Genomic DNA, 19911 nt, shown 5'->3' with positions numbered 1-19911 from the left:
ACACACACAGTTGGACACGCTCGCACACGCACACACAGGCACACACAGAGACACACACATACAGAAACACACATACAGACACACCCACACACACAATAGCATCAGCAGTGGCACCACACCAGCACAAGCAATAAAATACACCTGACAACCTTGGTCTCATACACAGCCTGTTGCTGAGTCAGATTATGTGATCCAGAAAGGCCTTTCCCTATTTCAACAGTAATAGATGTCTCACTGTAGCCTCCTCCACAGTGGTGATGGGGAGGTGCATGATACCAACCAACCACTGTTATATTAACGCCACTGTGCTATCTACATTTCAATGCTTTTTGCAAACCGTTGATTATATTACAGTTGTTTCAGCTGAATGCATCTTGCTCGGTGTCACAATAGTGTGTAATAGAATTAACAGAATCCCAAACAAGGACACAGCTGTTCATTACCTGCACAAGAGTGCAGGTGCGAAATCAAATCAATCAGATGCAATCATCGTTCACTCATAATTATAACCTTATAATTATGATGTCCCTTTGTGTTTGCCTCAAAGTATTATCTCAGAAATCAACACGAATACATTCAAAGCAGCGCTCAGCTCCGTTTTCACAACTTAAAATTATTATTATTTTCATATTCTCAGTTAGACCTAACGCTGGTTCCTCTCTCCTACATATGCCACTGTGAAAGACATTGGTAGGGGACAGGAAATACTAGGGGCTCATGGGTAATTTCCGCATGGCTCCAGAAAGCGGCTTGTGTTCTCTGATCTCTTGCCAAAACAAACAAGCCATTCTGGGAGGAGATATGGTGCGATTATATAGCCTCCTCCTGCATTCTCTAGCTCCCTATTATGGCAGGTAGTCTAATACTCCACACTGGGCCACAACAATCTATCCCTCAGAGCAGCATTTCACCGGACAACATTAAAAACATAACACCCACAGGATGAAACCTGTGCAATATCCACTTTCTGTTAAGTGTAACTGTAATCTATTGGGTTTCTATTGAGATTGGGTTTAACAACAAAGCAGCCAGTGGCTGGTGGGAATAAGCTCTTTTTAGATTGTGTGAATGTTTGACTTCCCTGTCAGGGCTTGGCCTCTGCAGGCTCCTGCTTCTTCTTTCCCAATAATCCATGCACCACAACCACATAATCCACTCACAAATTAAATAATCCCCAATTCCTACAACTGTGTTAGTAAATAATGCAAATTACAGTTTTTACACACCTAATGAATTAATGATGATGATCTGCATTAGAGGTCGACCGATTAATCGGAATGGCCGATTAATTAGGGCCGATTTCAAGTTTCCATAACAATCGGAAATCAGTATTTTTGGGAGCCGATTTTGCAGATTTAAAAATACATTTTTTTATACCTTTGTTTAACTAGGCAAGTCAGTTAAGAACATATTCTTATTTTCAATGACGGCTTAGGAACGGTGGGTTAACTGTCTTGTTTAGGGGCAGAACAACAGATTTTCACCTTGTCGGCTCAGGGGATGCAATCTTGCAAACTTACAGTTAACTAGTCCAACGCTCTAACCACCTGCCTCTCATTGCACTCCACGAGGAGCCTGCCTGTTATACGAATGCAGTAGAAGCCAAGGTAAGTTGCTAGCTAGCATTAAACTTATCTTATAAAAAACAATCAATCAATCATAATCACTAGTTATACCTACACATGGTTGATGATATTACTCGTTTATCTAACGTTAGCTTTTTTACATGGCACATATTGCACTTTTACTTTTCCAACACTTTGTTTTTGCATTATTTAAACCAAATTGAACATCTTTCATTATTTATTTGAGGCTGAATGGATTTTTATTGATGTATTATATTAAGTTCAAATAAGTGTTCATTCAGTATTGTTGTAATTGTCATTATTACAAATAAATAAAAAAGCATCTTAAAAACTCGAGATGGGATAATGCGCAGTTGAGATGATGCTAAATATCTCTCTGTATTATCAATGCAGATCTTTTAAACATATTAGGTACTGAATCATCTTGACAGATACTGTCATCAGTATGGGCTAAATACCCCAAACTTGGCTTGTAGACATAGCCTTGTGACCCAGTCATCTTAGCAACAAGCAAGAAGATGGGAGGTAGGGAATATATTGATATACGTTATCAACAGGGGACCTCATAAATAATCGGAATAGAAAACAAAACACGTCACTACTATCCAAGGAGAATACTTTCTAACTAAGCCCATGCTTTTCAGTGTGTATGTGAGCACATTTTACTTTCTGCTCTGGGAATAGGATGGTAAGAACACAGAACTGGGGTGTAATTCATTTCTGTCCCAAGCATTATAATCACTGTGTCAAGTGAAAAGTAGCTAAGTCAGTCTCTACATCCTGCCCAAGATCTCATGGAATTTCTCTCATATGAAATGGTTAACTGGGACAGACCACCCATTTAACTTATACAAGGACCAGGGACTGAGGCATTTATAAGAGAATGATTATTGATTCCAATAAATGTAAAAAAAACATTATCTTACTGATTGTACTATAAAAATGTCTTCTCATCCAATCTCAGGCTTTTATTTCAAAGGCCGAGAAAGTAGACTAAATGACTCGATAGTCAAAGATAAGCAATAGCACACACTAGTTTGAATCTAATAGAACACTAGGGGAGGGATGATGTTTTGGAGTTGGCCGAGTAGGAAAGTGAGGGCATCAATTCTCAGCAGCACCATTTGGTATAATGTTATTGTTGTAAACAGTAGGCACAGAGGGCAGGGTGAGTCATGGGCTGTTTTTCTTTTCATAGAACATTGTGGGAGTAGACCATGATTCTCTCTGCTAGGGCGCCAAACTGCGTTCTCCTGTCCACAAAACCAATGGAGAGTGACTGAAATAGCATCAAATGTATCCCTCTCCAGGCAACGCCACATTCAGCGGGGTTATCATTATGTCAGAATGTCCAAAATTCTAGATGGTGTTCCAAGTCCTTCTAGATGGTATTCCAAGTCCTTCTAGATGGTGTTCCAAGTCCTTCTAGATGGTATTCCAAGTCCTTCTAGATGGTGTTCCAAGTCCTTCTAGATGGTGTTCCAAGTCCTTCTAGATGGTGTTCCAAGTCCTTCTAGATGGTATTCCAAGTCCTTCTAGATGGTGTTCCAAGTCCTTCTAGATGGTATTCCAAGTCCTTCTAGATGGTATTCCAAGTCCTTCTAGATGGTGTTCCAAGTCCTTCTAGATGGTATTCCAAGTCCTTCTAGATGGTGTTCCAAGTCCTTCTAGATGGTGTTCCAAGCCCTTCTAGATGGTATTCCAAGTCCTTCTAGATGGGGTTCCAAGTCCTTCTAGATGGTATTCCAAGTCCTTCTAGACGGTGTTCCAAGTCCTTCTAGATGGTATTCCAAGACCTTCTAGATGGTGTTCCAAGTCCTTCTAGATGGTGTTCCAGTAACTGTTTTTACTTTTCAATGTCAGACAGTTATGAAAGGACAAAATCATCGTAGTCTTTAAATGAATCCTAGAAGTCATTGGTTAGTGCTTATAACTAAAGACCTATTACTGTGTACTCTACTACAACTCTGTCTCCACGCCAGTCTGAGGTTCACTGGATGGAAACCACAGATCCACATGAGGAGGTGTGATGAAAAATATCTAGTTTGGACACACCTACTCATTTAAGGGTTTTTATTATTTTATTATTCTTTTTTACTATTTTTTACATTGTAGAATAATAGTGAAGACATCAAAACTATGAAATAACATATGGAATCATGTAGTTGAGAGTATGGCAAGAGTGTGCAAAGCTGTCATCAAGGCAAAGGGTGGCTACTTTGAACTATCCCAAATAAAACATATATTTTGATTAGTTTTAACACTTTTTTGGTTACTACATGATTCCATATGTGTTATTTCATAGTGCTGATGTCTTCACTATTATTCCACAATGTAGAAAATAGTAAAAATCAAGAAAAACCCTTGAATGAGTAGGTGTGTCCAACCTTTTGACTGGTACTGTAGAGAAATCAAAAAGTCTATAATGCATAACATGTTGAACTACAATGAACTCAACAGAGTAATAAGAAGGTAACATTTCTATAGAGTTGATGTCATAAGATCCCCTGATGTTACTTTGATCAGAAATGAAGTGCCATCCAGGTCAGTGGTATTCAAAACAAAATACATGTGGATTTAAAACAGCATTCTGACAAAACAAGCTTCCATTGAATATAAGGTACCCAGCATTTCAACCCAGAATGACTAACTGATGTTCTTCATCTATTTTAAATGACTGAGCCGCGATGATAACATTGTGTCAACTCCCAGCAGAGCGGCAACCGAAAATAAATCCATTCAGAATAAGATGGAGGCTGAGCATATTCTACCGCCAACTCAAGTCAGGAAGGTCATATCTACACAACAACAAGTTCCTACCCAGAGAAATATCGTTTATTTTCATAACTCTTTTATCGAGACAACTGAGAAAAGACCCTCATGGCTTCCACTAGAAATATCACGGAATATTCAATCCTGCTTTTGACCAAAAAAGCATTCTGTACTGTATCATGCAATGTTCTACAAATATTGAATCCCAGCGCAAAAGAAATCGGACAAAGTGGTTGGTGTTGGGTGAAATCCCATCTCTGCCTACAGCACCAGGTTTTCCCCCAGGCCTTCTTCACCTGGTATGGCTTCGTGTAGAGAATTGTAACACAGCTGCCAGGGAATAACTGATCGGCCCATTTGAACAGAAAGAATCAGAATGTCTCCCTTACCTTTTTGAGGCGTCCACTTCGGGTTCCCACAAACACCACGGAGTGATCTCCATAGGTGTAGGCTGTTACCGCTCCCATACCGTCCACGCCGTCGTCATAGAGAGGGGTCCCTTCTATCACCCGCAGACCCCCAAGAGGTTGGTTCAACACCAGCCCACAGAAGTCATCACCAATCTGCTTCGGCTGTAAAACAAAACGAGAAGGGGACAATGTTCAGAATGTATCAAAGTTGGGATCAAATGGAGCCTATTTAGTCATTTAGGGCCTGGAATACACAAAACGCAAATAGAATTTGGGAGTTTCACTACACCTCTAACATACATAAAGAAACATGAACATGTCATCAATTACTATGATAAGAAATGTAATAAAAAGCACCGGTGAATTCTTGGCATGTATAGTGATTCAAAACATGCCGGTGTCAGAGGAACAAACGATTATTGTTGCTGAGCCTTTATGAAGGATAACTATATCAAACAAGGCCTGTGCCAGAGTCTGGCACGCACACTCTCATGATGTGGGCAAGGGCTATTTCTGCGCATGAGAAGGGGCTAATGATGTCCATGAACCAGGCCATCATCAAGAGCAGATTTGCATCAGCTACAGGGGGCCCTGTTGCTCCTAATAAAAACATGCCCCGCTTCCTTATAGGACCCAGGTCAGCTACTGATACTCGTAGTTCTCCTCTCCATCCGCCCAGCTCCGACCCAAAAACTAACGGGGTGCCATCAGCCATTAGGGCACAAGGAGGGAGGGAAATGTACCTTTATACACAGGCCTTGACAGAACATCTTATAAGTACAGTTTTGGCAGCAGCTCTTCAACTGTTCTTGATTTAAATCCTTGAGAGAGGTGCCCTTTTAAAGATGCATCCGTTTAAATGCCCTGCCTGCTGCACAGTATTTAGATGGATCACTACTTCACTGTATGTTTCACGAGTTGCCTCACAGTACAGTGATATGACTGGAGTCAGCTTCATAGGAGAAAACCCTCCATCAACATAAACTGCTCTGTCTTACGGTTTATCCCGGATAACGTTTACTGGAATATAAATTCTTCCATTTTTATCAAACATAGTATACATCAGCTGTGACTTTTCATGTTGTATAGTCACTCGAAATATGATTCTGGATGTAAAAATACCAAAGCGTCATAAGGTGGAGACTGGCTAAGATATCCTTTGCCTAGAACGTGTTTGCAAGCCTGTTAAATGTTTCAATATATTCATGGAGAATTTGGGCTATTGAAGTTAATGAGGTATGGATGAAATATGAATGCTAACCCAGCAGAATATTGCCTGCTCTGGGGCTGGGGCCTGAGGCAGGATAGAAGTACTTGATTTGAGCGGAACTACTGAAATGAAATGGTGATGACTCACCGTGTTGATGCAGGGGAGCTCCTTGTTGAGCAGCCAGGGCAGGGACAGCTTGCCCTCCCCACGGTAACACGACTTGATCCTCTCCCTCATAGCCAGGTTGATCTGATGCAGGGTAAAGAGACACAGGACTGTTTCCCGAGGCGGGTTGGCCCGGTTCTTCTGGCCCTGGGAGAACACCACAAACAGCACATCCTCGTCCTCAGACAGCCCCAAGGCCTGGGCCAGCATCCGACCTGGACGGTGCTTGTAGGCGGACTGGACCAGCCGGTACTCCACCCCATCCTTGGTGCAGCCCAGGGGGAACTCCACGTAAGAGTAGAACTCAGTGTCGTTGGAACACATCCGCACTATCTTGGAGGTGAAGAACTTTTCACCGGTGGCATCCATCTGGGTGAGCTGTGTGTCCAGCTGCAACGTCAGGAAATAGATGTAAGTACGGCTGGAGAATCCATACACGTAGTAAATGTCAAACGCCGGGTAGAGGGACAGGGTGTCGGAGGGTATCTTGATTTGTGATGACACAAACTCATCCTGGTAGACCAGACTGAACATGTTAACACTCTCTTCATCAGTGACCAGTTTACGGCTGGACAGGGTAGGGAAATACTCTGACTTGCCATCGATGGCTGCCCCAATGAACAGACGGCTGCCCCCCTTCTTCTCATTCTTCCACTTCCCTTCTGCACTGTCAACCACCACTCCTGCCATGCCGTCAGCGTCCCTGGCTCCAGAGAGGTAATGCTCCTTGCGGTGATGGGGCTCTCCCAGCTTGAAGAGGTCCTCCAGTCGCAGGAACTGACACACTCCCTGCCAGATGCTTCCACATGCTACCAGGCGGTTGCCAGCGTAATCAACCAGCAGCAACTTGTTGACGTTGTCAGAGGACTCCAGTTTATGTGCACAGGCTCGGACGCTGGGAGGGGGGTAACATTTGGCGTTGTCATCCACGGGGCCAGTCATGTGTGAACGCAGCTCTGTTAGGTTGGCAGACAGCTTGAAGATGCGGTTCACTGCTCCCACATAGACCTCTCCCGTCCGGCTGTGCACTGTGAGATGAGTCAGGCTGGTGTCTGTGACCCTGTAGGTGCCTGTCTCAGGGGGGAGCTCGGTCGGGACCATGGGGAATGTATTGTTAGTCCCAGAGTGGAGAAAAAGGACAAATACCACCAGCCATTTGGGTGTCATGATGGAGATCTTTTGGTGGTGGGAGAATAGAGCTCGTCACGTGAGCTTATTGCAGTCCTTTGTCTGTCTCAGTTCAGTGGTTCATGTCTGAAATGAAAAAGACATGTTGGTTAGGATGGATTGCAGTATTGAATACATGAGTAAGTAGTGTCCCCTCAAAGTAGATGGAGAAAAATCTCGTTCAATTTTCATCACTTTTCAGTGTCCCCCTCCCCCCACCACCAACTCCTGACTGTAGTCGATTTTGAGATATTAATGACTAAATGTGCAAGTCAGCCACTGACACAGCTGTGAGTGTGAGGGAGGTTTGGGGGAGTGTATTGATTGTAGGGCTGGTGCCAGGGCTTGTCTGTCCCACTACCTTCACTCAATGGATTGCTAATAAACCTTTATAGCCATCACTAACACTAATCCTGAGCACATTTGTTAATTAGGAAGTATTGCTACTAGGAAAAGAGAACATGACAACAACAGAAAATATACAAACAAACAGTGGAAAATTAGGATGCGCTGCGATATATTTGTAGCAGACCACAGGGTAATGCTATAGTGATCAGTGGGTCAGACATCGCCCCCACCCACCCACCCACTGGTCAGAGCTTCTGGAATGAATGGCACCTCAACAGGTGCCATTCATTATGGCACCTCAACAGCCTGGGCTAGGACTGGGATAGGAAAAGACGATTATTGCACCTCAACAGCCTGGGCTAGGACTGGGATAGGAAAAGACGATTATTGCACCTCAACAGCCTGGGCTAGGACTGGGATAGGAAAAGACCCTTATTGCACCTCAACAGCCTGGGCTAGGACTGGGATAGGAAAAGACCCTTATTGCACCTCAACAGCCTGGGCTAGGACTGGGATAGGAAAAGACCCTAATTGCACCTCAACAGCCTGGGCCAGGGCTGGGATAGGAAAAGACCCTTATGGCACCTCAACAGCCTGGGCCAGGGCTGGGATAGGAAAAGACCCTTATGGCACCTCAACAGCCTGGGCCAGGGCTGGGATAGGAAAAGACCCTTATGGCACCTCAACAGCCTGGGCCAGGGCTGGGATAGGAAAAGACCCTTATGGCACCTCAACAGCCTGGGCCAGGGCTGGGATAGGAAAAGACCCTTATGGCACCTCAACAGCCTGGGCTAGGACTGGGATAGGAAAAGACCCTTATGGCACCTCAACAGCCTGGGCTAGGACTGGGATAGGAAAAGACCCTTATTGCACCTCAACAGCCTGGGCCAGGGCTGGGATAGGAAAAGACCCTTATGGCACCTCAACAGCCTGGGCCAGGGCTGGGATAGGAAAATACCCTTATTGCACCTCAACAGCCTGGGCTAGGACTGGGATAGGAAAAGACCCTTATGGCACCTCAACAGCCTGGGCCAGGGCTGGGATAGGAAAATACCCTTATTGCACCTCAACAGCCTGGGCCAGGGCTGGGATAGGAAAATACCCGTATGGCACCTCAACAGCCTGGGCCAGGGCTGGGATAGGAAAATACCCTTATTGCACCTCAACAGCCTGGGCTAGGACTGGGATAGGAAAATACCCTTATGGCACCTCAACAGCCTGGGCCAGGGCTGGGATAGGAAAATACCCTTATTGCACCTCAACAGCCTGGGCCAGGGCTGGGATAGGAAAATACCCGTATGGCACCTCAACAGCCTGGGCCAGGGCTGGGATAGGAAAATACCCTTATGGCACCTCAACAGCCTGGGCCAGGGCTGGAATAGGAAAATACCCTTATGGCACCTCAACAGCCTGGGCCAGGGCTGGGATAGGAAAATACCCATATGGCACCTCAACAGCCTGGGCCAGGGCTGGGATAGGAAAATACCCTTATGGCACCTCAACAGCCTGGGCCAGGGCTGGGATAGGAAAATACCCTTATTGCACCTCAACAGCCTGGGCTAGGACTGGGATAGGAAAAGACCCTTATTGCACCTCAACAGCCTGGGCCAGGGCTGGGATAGGAAAAGACCCTTATGGCACCTCAACAGCCTGGGCCAGGGCTGGGATAGGAAAAGACCCTTATTGCACCTCAACAGCCTGGGCCAGGGCTGGGATAGGAAAAGACCCTTATTGCACCTCAACAGCCTGGGCCAGGGCTGGGATAGGAAAAGACCCTTATGGCACCTCAACAGCCTGGGCCAGGGCTGGGATAGGAAAAGACCCTTATTGCACCTCAACAGCCTGGGCCAGGGCTGGGATAGGAAAAGACCCTTATTGCACCTCAACAGCCTGGGCCAGGGCTGGGATAGGAAAATACCCTTATTGCCCTCAACAGCCTGGGCCAGGGCTGGGATAGGAAAAGACCCTTATGGCACCTCAACAGCCTGGGCCAGGGCTGGGATAGGAAAAGTACCCTTATTGCACCTCAACAGCCTGGGCCAGGGCTGGGATAGGAAAAGACCCTTATTGCACCTCAACAGCCTGGGCCAGGGCTGGGATAGGAAAAGACCCTTATGGCACCTCAACAGCCTGGGCCAGGGCTGGGATAGGAAAAGACCCTTATGGCACCTCAACAGCCTGGGCCAGGGCTGGGATAGGAAAATACCCTTATGGCACCTCAACAGCCTGGGCTAGGACTGGGATAGGAAAATACCCTTATTGCACCTCAACAGCCTGGGCCAGGGCTGGGATAGGAAAATACCCTTATGGCACCTCAACAGCCTGGGCCAGGGCTGGGATAGGAAAAGACCCTTATGGCACCTCAACAGCCTGGGCTAGGACTGGGATAGGAAAAGACCCTTATTGCACCTCAACAGCCTGGGCCAGGGCTGGGATAGGAAAAGACCCTTATGGCACCTCAACAGCCTGGGCCAGGGCTGGGATAGGAAAAGACCCTTATGCACCTCAACAGCCTGGGCTAGGACTGGGATAGGAAAAGACCCTTATTGCACCTCAACAGCCTGGGCCAGGGCTGGGATAGGAAAAGACCCTTATGGCACCTCAACAGCCTGGGCCAGGGCTGGGATAGGAAAAGACCCTTATTGCACCTCAACAGCCTGGGCCAGGGCTGGGATAGGAAAAGACCCTTATTGCACCTCAACAGCCTGGGCCAGGGCTGGGATAGGAAAATACCCTTATTGCACCTCAACAGCCTGGGCCAGGGCTGGGATAGGAAAAGACCCTTATGGCACCTCAACAGCCTGGGCCAGGGCTGGGATAGGAAAATACCCTTATTGCACCTCAACAGCCTGGGCCAGGGCTGGGATAGAAAAGACCCTTAGCACCTCAACAGCCTGGGCCAGGGCTGGGACAGGAAAAGACCCTTATGGCACCTCAACAGCCTGGGCCAGGGCTGGGATAGGAAAAGACCCTTATTGCACCTCAACAGCCTGGGCCAGGGCTGGGATAGGAAAATACCCTTATGGCACCTCAACAGCCTGGGCTAGGACTGGGATAGGAAAATACCCTTATTGCACCTCAACAGCCTGGGCCAGGGCTGGGATAGGAAAAGACCCTTATGGCACCTCAACAGCCTGGGCCAGGGCTGGGATAGGAAAAGACCCTTATGGCACCTCAACAGCCTGGGCTAGGACTGGGATAGGAAAAGACCCGTATGGCACCTCAACAGCCTGGGCCAGGGCTGGGATAGGAAAAGACCCTTATGGCACTTCAACAGCCTGGGCCAGGGCTGGGATAGGAAAATACCTCAACAGCCTGGGCCAGGGCTGGGATAGACAGGCACCTCAACAGCCTGGGCCAGGGCTGGGACAGAAAAGACCCGTATGGCACCTCAACAGCCTGGGCCAGGGCTGGGACAGGAAAAGACCCTTATGGCACTTCAACAGCCTGGGCCAGGGCTGGGATAGGAAAATACCCTTATGGCACTCAACAGCCTGGGCCAGGGCTGGGATAGGAAAAGACCCTTATGGCACCTCAACAGCCTGGGCCAGGGCTGGGATAGGAAAAGACCCTTATGGCACTTCAACAGCCTGGGCCAGGGCTGGGATAGAAAACATGGCACCTCAAACAGCCTGGGCCAGGGCTGGGATAGGAAAATACCCTTATGGCACCTCAACAGCCTGGGCCAGGGCTGGGATAGGAAAAGACCCGTATGGCACCTCAACAGCCTGGGCTAGGACTGGGATAGGAAGTAGGAACACAGGAAGAATGGTTCTTTAATAATCTGTTTGGGGTTTCAGGTATTAGCAGCACACAGACAGACAGACAGACAGACAGACAGACAGACAGACAGACAGACAGACAGACAGACAGACAGACAGACAGACAGACAGACAGAGAGAGACAGACAAACAGAGACAGACAAACAGAGACAGACAGAGACAGACAACACCTCTAGCTCTTACTAAGGACTGCTTGATATTCTGCCTGTCAACTCATTTAGTGTGTCCACAGTGTTTGGTGAGTTTCAGTAATAACAAAAGTATCTTTGTCATGTTGCCTCTGACCTCACTGATTATGAGTCTTCACGTATTAGTCACAGAGAGGGCAGGAAAACACAGAACTCATCACAAATCCAATCATCCATCTCATCGTTTATTTTGTTTTATTATATAGTTTAGTTTTACTGGCAGTACTCTCCTTTAATGCATTTTTATTCCACATTCAATAACAGATGGGAATATCAACACCTTTATCAAAACTGATTACCCTTATGGAGAAAATGATTCAGTTGTGCCCACAGGTCTGAATGGATCAACGTGGACAAGAATGACAGTGATAGTCTGGTGTGAAAAGAGACATTTCCCCATGCTTTTCTTTCATCCACTCATGACAATGAAATACGCTTCATGAATACCTCAAACGGATAGAATCATTACGGCTGCAAAGATCAGCGCAACACGTTCTCATTAGCAACCGCCGTTTGATAAATCTGTTTTAAATTTCATAACAAATGGTAGAAGGTTTCAATGCATGCAAAATATCTATCGGCTGTGAAAATGCTCAGGGATCGATAGGAAAAATAAATCGAGCAACAAGCAATTCTGAAGCTTGAGTATGCACCCTTCCCATACATGTCTGTGACTACAGAAAGCCCTCATAATGGTCAGAAATAGAATAGACGAGGCCACTTGCCGCCTTTAAATTCAGCGCAAACCCCCCAGTCATTGCCCATTGCAATACAATGCTGTATTGTAGTACATTTCCTGACTTGTGGATTACTATTGAGCAGCAGTCACAATGATTTCATTACCACAGAAGAGAGGGGAGCACTGACTGGTGCCAGTAGAAGCTGAATTCCTTTAGCAGAGAATCTCGACCTGAAGGTTCAGAATTCCAAAGCAGAGATGGTGTTGCAGCTGAATTAAAAAGCAGACTCTAATGATTGACTTAAATAACAACTGTAAATAACATTTGAAACCTCAGCGGGAAATAAGACCTCCCTGCCCGAACAGTGAGAATAATTACAGGTTTTACAGGCTCAAGTTCATTCAGTAATCTTTACAGTAGAGAGAGTAAGAGAGAGAGGGAGTGTGTGTGTGTGTGTGTGTGTGTGTGTGTGTGTGTGTGTGTGTGTGTGTGTGTGTGTGTGTGTGTGTGTGTGTGTGTGTGTGTGTGTGTGTGTGTGTGTGTGTGTGTGTGTGTGTGTGTGTGTGCGTGTGTTGTGTGTGTGCGCGTGTTGTGTTTGTGTGTGTGTGTGTGTGTGTGTGTGAGTGCGTGTGTGTGTGTGTGTGTTTGTGTGTGTGCGTGTCCATGTACGAGTATATGGTGCAACCCCTAACCACCCGAGAGCAAGCTCATTTGACAGAGATAAGGTTTAGCTGAAGACTTACTAGTGTGGAGCATAGCCTAGGGTATGTGATGCGATTTGTAATATGTGATAGCTTCACTAGGCTATTACTCAATACCTACCAACGGCTTTGTTTGGGTCGTGACATCTAAACTATTACGGGACAGATCACACACCCAATATTAAATGGCAATCTTCTGATTACTTAATAAAAATGAACAAGCGCATTCAGGTTATGCAATTTCAAGCCTCAGCCCAACTCCTCACTTTCTCCATTACACCATTATGTACATTAACAACTAGCTGCTAGTGTAGTTGGATCAAATGAAAGATGGATGGGAACATCAGAATAATCTGTTAAAAAAAGGTTTGTATTTATTTAACCTTTATTTAACAAGGCAAGTCAGTCTGAGAACAAATTATTTTTTACAATAACGGCTTACCCCGGCCAAACCCTGCCCTAACCCGGCCGCCCTATGGGACTCCCGATCGCGGCCGGTTGTGATACAGCCCGGGATGAACCCGGGTCTGTAGTGACGCCTTAGACTACTGCGCCACTCGGTCCCCAAATACTGACTAGTTACTGCTGACTGTCATCAAACACAATCTCCTTTAAAGGAGGAGATGAGAGGGGGGCCATGTTTTTAGAAAAACCGTTAGGAATGGAAAGAGTCTGTGGAACGTGAACACAAAGAAGCAATCAGGGCAATCGCCATTTCACCTAATCAAGGACTCTGAAAACACCACTCTCTTGTCACCAGTACTTCTCTAATGAGGGTCAACAGCACATGATTAAAAAAAAGAATTGCTCTGTTTCCTATTGAAGATGCTGTCCACTCATGGGTACAGATGACGAAAACCAAGAATATTTGAGAGTTTCATTTCAAAGGCACTCACTAGTCATTAGTTCACATAATGGTACGTTGCCTCTTACTGCATACAGTAAACTACTGCAGATGGGGCATGAACACCAAGATGTTTCCTTTCATAATTAACTTATATTTTTGCCAGAAAAATGTAAATGTTTTGGGAGGAATAGAGCTTGCATCTATTTTAAGAATAAGTACATTAGCACTTACAGTATGTGGTGAATTGATAAAACATCCACCCAAACTAAAGACTAGATCTGAGTATGCACCTGGCCTTGGCATACATTACACATGACTACATCTAAATCAGGCTTCTGGGTTCTGGTTTCTGTGAAGCTCTGGAACAGTTCTATCTCAATGGTGCTAAGTCCATCACAGAGGAGGAAAGAGGAACTCTAAGTGTCATGTGATTGTTTCCTCTGCCTGTTATTTTAGTCCTGTTTATCATTCTGTATGATTCCAGGGTCAGAAGTTCCCTCTGTTCTCCCACTGTTACACCAGACATTAGAACAGGCATCCTGGCTGAGACACTGGCCCAATGTTGTCCATAATTAATAAATAATCATATGTGCCATTTAGCAGACACTTTTATCCAAACGAGTATGGGTGTTCCAGGGAATCGAACCAACTATCCTGGCGTTGCAAACCGATCTCCAAACACCACTCACACCAAACACCACCCACACCAAACACCACTCACACCAAACACTACTCACACCAAACACCACCCACACCAAACACCACTCACAACTCACACCAAACACCACTCACACCAAAACACCACCCACACCAAACACCACTCACACCAAACACTACTCACACCAAACACCACTCACACCAAACACCACTCACACCAAACACCACTCACACCAAACACCACTCACACCAAACACACCACTCACACCAAACACCACCCACACCAAACACCACTCACACCAAACACCACCACACCAAACACCACCCACACCAAACACCACTCACACCAAACACCACTCACACCAACCACCCACACCAAACACCACCCACACCAAACACCACTCACACCAAACACCACCCACACCAAACACCACCCACACCAAACACCACTCACACCAAACACCACTCACACCAAACACCACTCACACCAAACACCACTCACACCAAACACCACTCACACCAAACACCACCCACACCAAACACCACTCACACCAAACACCACTCACACCAAACACCACTCACACAAAACACCACTTCAGGGAAACTAGCTTATTACACAGCTGATTCAACAGTACCACAAATTGAGCTACGGGACAACATGGGTATGGAATGGATATTCCATTGCACAGCCACAGATAGTGGTATGGAAAACCAGAGTGTTCCCATTGGGATGCTCCCTTTGGTTTTTGGTCAGACAATTAATGAATGGGTAGCATTACTTTATCCATTACAATGGCCAAGATAAAACTGTGAGCATGAGCCTCAACACATGAGGTTCACGTTATAATAAAACATGTTTTAACCTTTATTCAACAATAAATAAACTCAATGTGTTTCTACTCTACATGTAACCTATCATATGTAACCTCGTCTAGAGGGTGTATCCATTAAAAACCTCCCCCATTACCTTTGGGAAGAGGGGGACAGAAATCACCTGCCGAGGGGGGAAAAGACAGATGTCATTAAAGATAAAAGCTAAGTGTGTTACCTTCATGGCAGAGCAGCAGCAGACAATGGAGAGGATGACATTAAACTGACAAACGGCTTGTAGACAGAAGCTATTGCTCAGTGATTACCAATGTCTATGACTGTCCCTGACCAACTCAGCCTGGACACTTACTCAGTCAATGATATCATGAAACTCTTAATGCCCCTTTGTAAGCTTATACAATGACAAATGCAGGGTGGAATCTTGCTCCTGTGATTTCAAGATCCCATGCCTGACCTGGCTGGCCATATCTGCTCTCTGATATAGCTGAGACAATAGGTTTTGAGGTAAACAATTTAGTGTATTAGGGGTTCCATAGCCTTTTTTTCCACAACCAATTTTCCCATTCATGAATGCTGCAGATACAGCTGTTAGTGCTTTAACCTGTGGGAATAGGCTAAATCCCTCATTCATATGGGGGGGGGGGTTAAGTGAGGGTGAAAGGTTGTCCCTACATTAGTTTATTTCCCTAATAATCTCAAACTATCGTGATTAGTCTGGAAACGTACATTATGCTGCCATGATAACAACAAAGACAACCAGACATCAGACAAGAGACAAATGTTTTGTGACACGTGTGCAGGGCTGCCCGTGTGTTGACCCTGTGTAAAATGCAATCTCCGTTTAACCTGTTATTTAAATATCATTGTTGCCAACTTTGGCTATACTCTTCATTGTTGTGAAGATACACATTGTATCACCTGCAGTTTCCTCCCTTATGAAACCATCAATACTCCATTGGGATAAAATAGGCTACGTGATTTGAAATTGCATTATGAAGAAATCCGTTGTCTTAATTATTGAGAAGGACATCACAAGCAATGGGTACACTATTACATGATAATTAGTCACAGAATGGAATATGTTTCTAATTCATATGCATATTTTTCTGATAAAAACGTGAGGTCACGTGACAATATTTCACCGGAGCTGTTACAGATGTGTCATACGGTAGCCTATATGTGAAAACAACCCGGAGCCGAATACACCCTGTTCGTGAAGCAGCCAGAGTAATCCAATTGGTAACGTTAGGACCTGCTTGGAAGACTATTTTAGTCCATTTGATAACATTCATCTGCCAAGATAAACGTTAATGTTGACAATCAACCTACATGATAGTTAGTCTACTGTCTGTGTTTTGGTTTAATAAACTCTAGGAAAATATCCATGATGTTATCAGATAGATGCACATGGAGGAATATAATTAACGTTTCGTTTGGCAAAAAAAAAAAAAAGAACTATGTATGAAGACCAGGGCGTTCACATGTTAAATGAAATGATCACAAATGCAAATGGGTCTGTTTTTCCATCAGATAACTAATGTTTTTAACGCCCCTTTGGCTTTGTTCTGAAAGGAGCGGCGGCGGCTCCTTGCATCACACTATGCTGCTTACATATCCAGCCAAAGACCTCATGCACCCTTTCTAAAAGCATTATACAACTAAAGCATGCAGTCCTACTGACTATTGCTTATTAGTGTGTTATCGACACTTTCAGTATACAAACTGCATGATGTTTTAAAAGTCTTATAAAGCCCAGTCATGGTTTAAAAAGCATGCTTCGGATTCAAACGCTAGCCACTATGTTTCAGCAGCATCGTAAAATGAGATCAGTAACGAAACACAGGCTCGTGGACCTACCTGTACTTAAAGTGCAACAGTTACATCCACAACCACGTGCAGTTCTTTTTCCCGCGGTTATCATATAGGCCTATAATTATGTGTTAATTAGTTATAATTCTGCGGAAAATCCTCGAAATAAACCAACAGAACAGTCACTGCTTGAATCGCATGGCACTCTCTACACATTAGGAACGGTCTTATTTTCTCCTGGATGAGCAAGGCTGGGTAGCTATCCCTTTATGGAACGTACCACTTTCAACAAGGGGATTCAAACTCATTATTGCTCACTAAACCATAGAATAAGATCAAATATAATTGCTACATTAAGTTATTAATGCATTATTACATTGATTTAATTACAATACCGTTTTGTCTTCACATTTGGTGTTTTTGAATAATGATTATATATGATCACATTTGGCATGCGCTTAAATCTACCCTAATAGTAGTTGGAAAAGGCTCACCCATAATCGAGTATTTTTCTACCAAACCCAGATGTTAGAGAGAAGGCTGGATTTTCAAGGCGGATAGAGATGTTTGATACAAAATAAGGAAGAGAAAAATGTGAAAGTTAAATATGTTGCAAAATAAAAAATAAAAAATCTAAACTCCCTCACGTGGACATAATCGTCACTTTGTTATTAAAACATGCAATAAAACCGTTATAAACGTTTATAAACCGCACACCTTCCCGTTCCAAGAGATCTGAATTAACGTTATAGATCTGCTACTATTCGGAATAAAAAAAAAATTGCTAATATGATTGACATATTTATTTTAATGAAGAACAGAAAGTTCCTTGAAGTCATAACCTGATAAGTTATAGATGTTAAGACAGAAATAAGTAGGTTTCAATTTCATAAACCTAATGTTTATTCCTCAATATAAAACCAATATTAAAGGATATGTAGTTGGATATTGTCACGCCTTGGTCTTAGTATTTTGTGTTTTCTTTAATGATTTGTTCAGGCCAGGGTGTAACATGGGGTTATTGTATTGTCGAATTGGGGTTTTTGTAGGCATTGGGATTGTGGTTGATTAGGGGTGTGTCTAGTATAGGCTTGGCTGCCTGAGGCGGTTCTCAATCAGAGTCAGGTGATTCTTGTTGTCTCTGATGGGGAACCGTATTTAGGTAGCCTGGGTTTCACTTTGTATTTCGTGGGTGATTGTTCCTGTCTCTGTGTAGTTTCACCAGATAGGCTGTAATTAGGTTTCACGTTCCGTTTTGTTGTTTTGTATTTGTATCAGTTATTTCATGTACCGCAATTCTTTCATTAAAGACATGAGTAACCACCACGCTGCATTTCGGTCCGACTCTCTTTCAACAAACGAAGAACGCCGTTACAGATATTGTAAAAACAGACATTTCAAACAAGAGACAGGATGCTTGGGGACAATATCAAAACAGTGTCACTGTAAACAAGTTGTTCACTATATTGTTAACATGCAGAAATACAGTACATGGAGAAAACTGAAAAATAAAAATTACTTTAGAATAGCGTTTGCTCTGAACAGTGTAAATATATAAGACATTCAATATGCACCTTATTGTGAGTTATTATCTACCAACGTTGTCTGTCGTTCACCAGTTATGTGGTTTCATGCCATCCACCAGCAAGCAGCAAAGCAATACACTTATTCAAATCATGTGTCAAGTAATAGCCAGTTTAGGAGGAATGACACTTGCAATCCCACAGTGCAGTAAAGACAATTCAGCTAAAGCAGAATACAAATCACCACAAACTATAGTGCTCTTTGTTGTGGTATAGATTAATCGTGTTGAAAGCATTTGTATTTATCAACATATAAGGGCCTTCATGGGGCCTTGGAAGTGAAACCATACAAAACCAACATTTGCATCCTACGGCAGTATGGTATTCTAGTCTGAAGAGGTTGAATCAGTCATTGGGTTGAACGGAGTGAAATTAGATCAGTCCAGACACAGAAACCGGAGAGTTCCTAAAATAACCCTTGGTTGGGTGGGTTAGGAATCACCAAGTAGCCTAGCTCGCTGTGGTAGCCTCCATGTCCCTGTCCCTGTAATCCAGTTGGAGTTTGAGCTTGGCAGGTTTGACCACTTGTACTCCCTCCCTCTGTAATTGTGACGGTCTCTAATTGAAGCCACTTGAGGAAGACAGAACTTCCTCCTATGTTCCTCGACCACACTGTGCTTTCGGAGAACGGGCCCCTGCCGAAGGCTAGGAGATGTGAGCAGAGGAAATACAGGACCATGAACCCCCTGGTGTAGATGAAACGACCATATGTTTTCCTTTGAGAAACACGACCCTCATCACAGGGACCCCATCTTCTTTACTGGAGCCATCCTCCAATCATATTTGCTGTCGGGTGTTCTTCCAAGATGGGTTGGAACTACTAGAATTATGGTTGCACAATTTTTGTAACTTTTATTAAATGACCAGGGAATTTATTGCATGCTTCAGAAATTTTGCAATCCTAATTGTTGTGTTTCCAAAGATCTAAGCAATTCAAAAATGAATATCCTTATATCAGTCTACAAAGCGGGCGGTACTATCATCATGGGACAATGATAACATGCCAGGCGGTACTATCATCATGGGACAATGATAACATGCCAGGCGGTACTATCATCATGGGACAATGATAACATGCCAGGCGGTACTATCATCATGGGACAATGATAACATGCCAGGCGGTACTATCATCATGGGACAATGATAACATGCCAGGCGGTACTATCATCATGGGA

The 19911-nt window shown here is 44.4% G+C and overlaps 1 protein-coding gene across 5 annotated transcripts in view; it reads right to left on the bottom strand.

The window, feature by feature from the left end:
- plxna3 (plexin A3) overlaps positions 1 to 17402 on the bottom strand; it is a 226275-nt gene extending 208873 nt beyond the window's left edge. For all 5 annotated transcript variants that reach the window (XM_052481722.1, XM_052481723.1, XM_052481724.1 and 2 more), the window contains exons 1-3: positions 17202 to 17402; positions 6126 to 7397; positions 4748 to 4930 (exon numbers count right to left, since the gene is read on the bottom strand). In XM_052481722.1, the coding sequence (XP_052337682.1) occupies positions 4748 to 4930; positions 6126 to 7310 (1368 nt within the window). In that variant the 5' untranslated portion in view covers positions 7311 to 7397; positions 17202 to 17402. The remainder of the gene's footprint in view (positions 1 to 4747; positions 4931 to 6125; positions 7398 to 17201) is intronic.
- Positions 17403 to 19911: the final 2509 nt, after the last annotated feature.

The sequence above is a fragment of the Oncorhynchus keta genome, chromosome 27 (assembly GCF_023373465.1).
Source record: "Oncorhynchus keta strain PuntledgeMale-10-30-2019 chromosome 27, Oket_V2, whole genome shotgun sequence".
In the NCBI taxonomy this organism is placed as follows: Eukaryota; Metazoa; Chordata; class Actinopteri; order Salmoniformes; family Salmonidae; genus Oncorhynchus; species Oncorhynchus keta.
The sequence above is the reverse complement of the archived record's forward strand: the minus strand, read 5'-3'. Positions and strand labels throughout refer to the sequence as shown.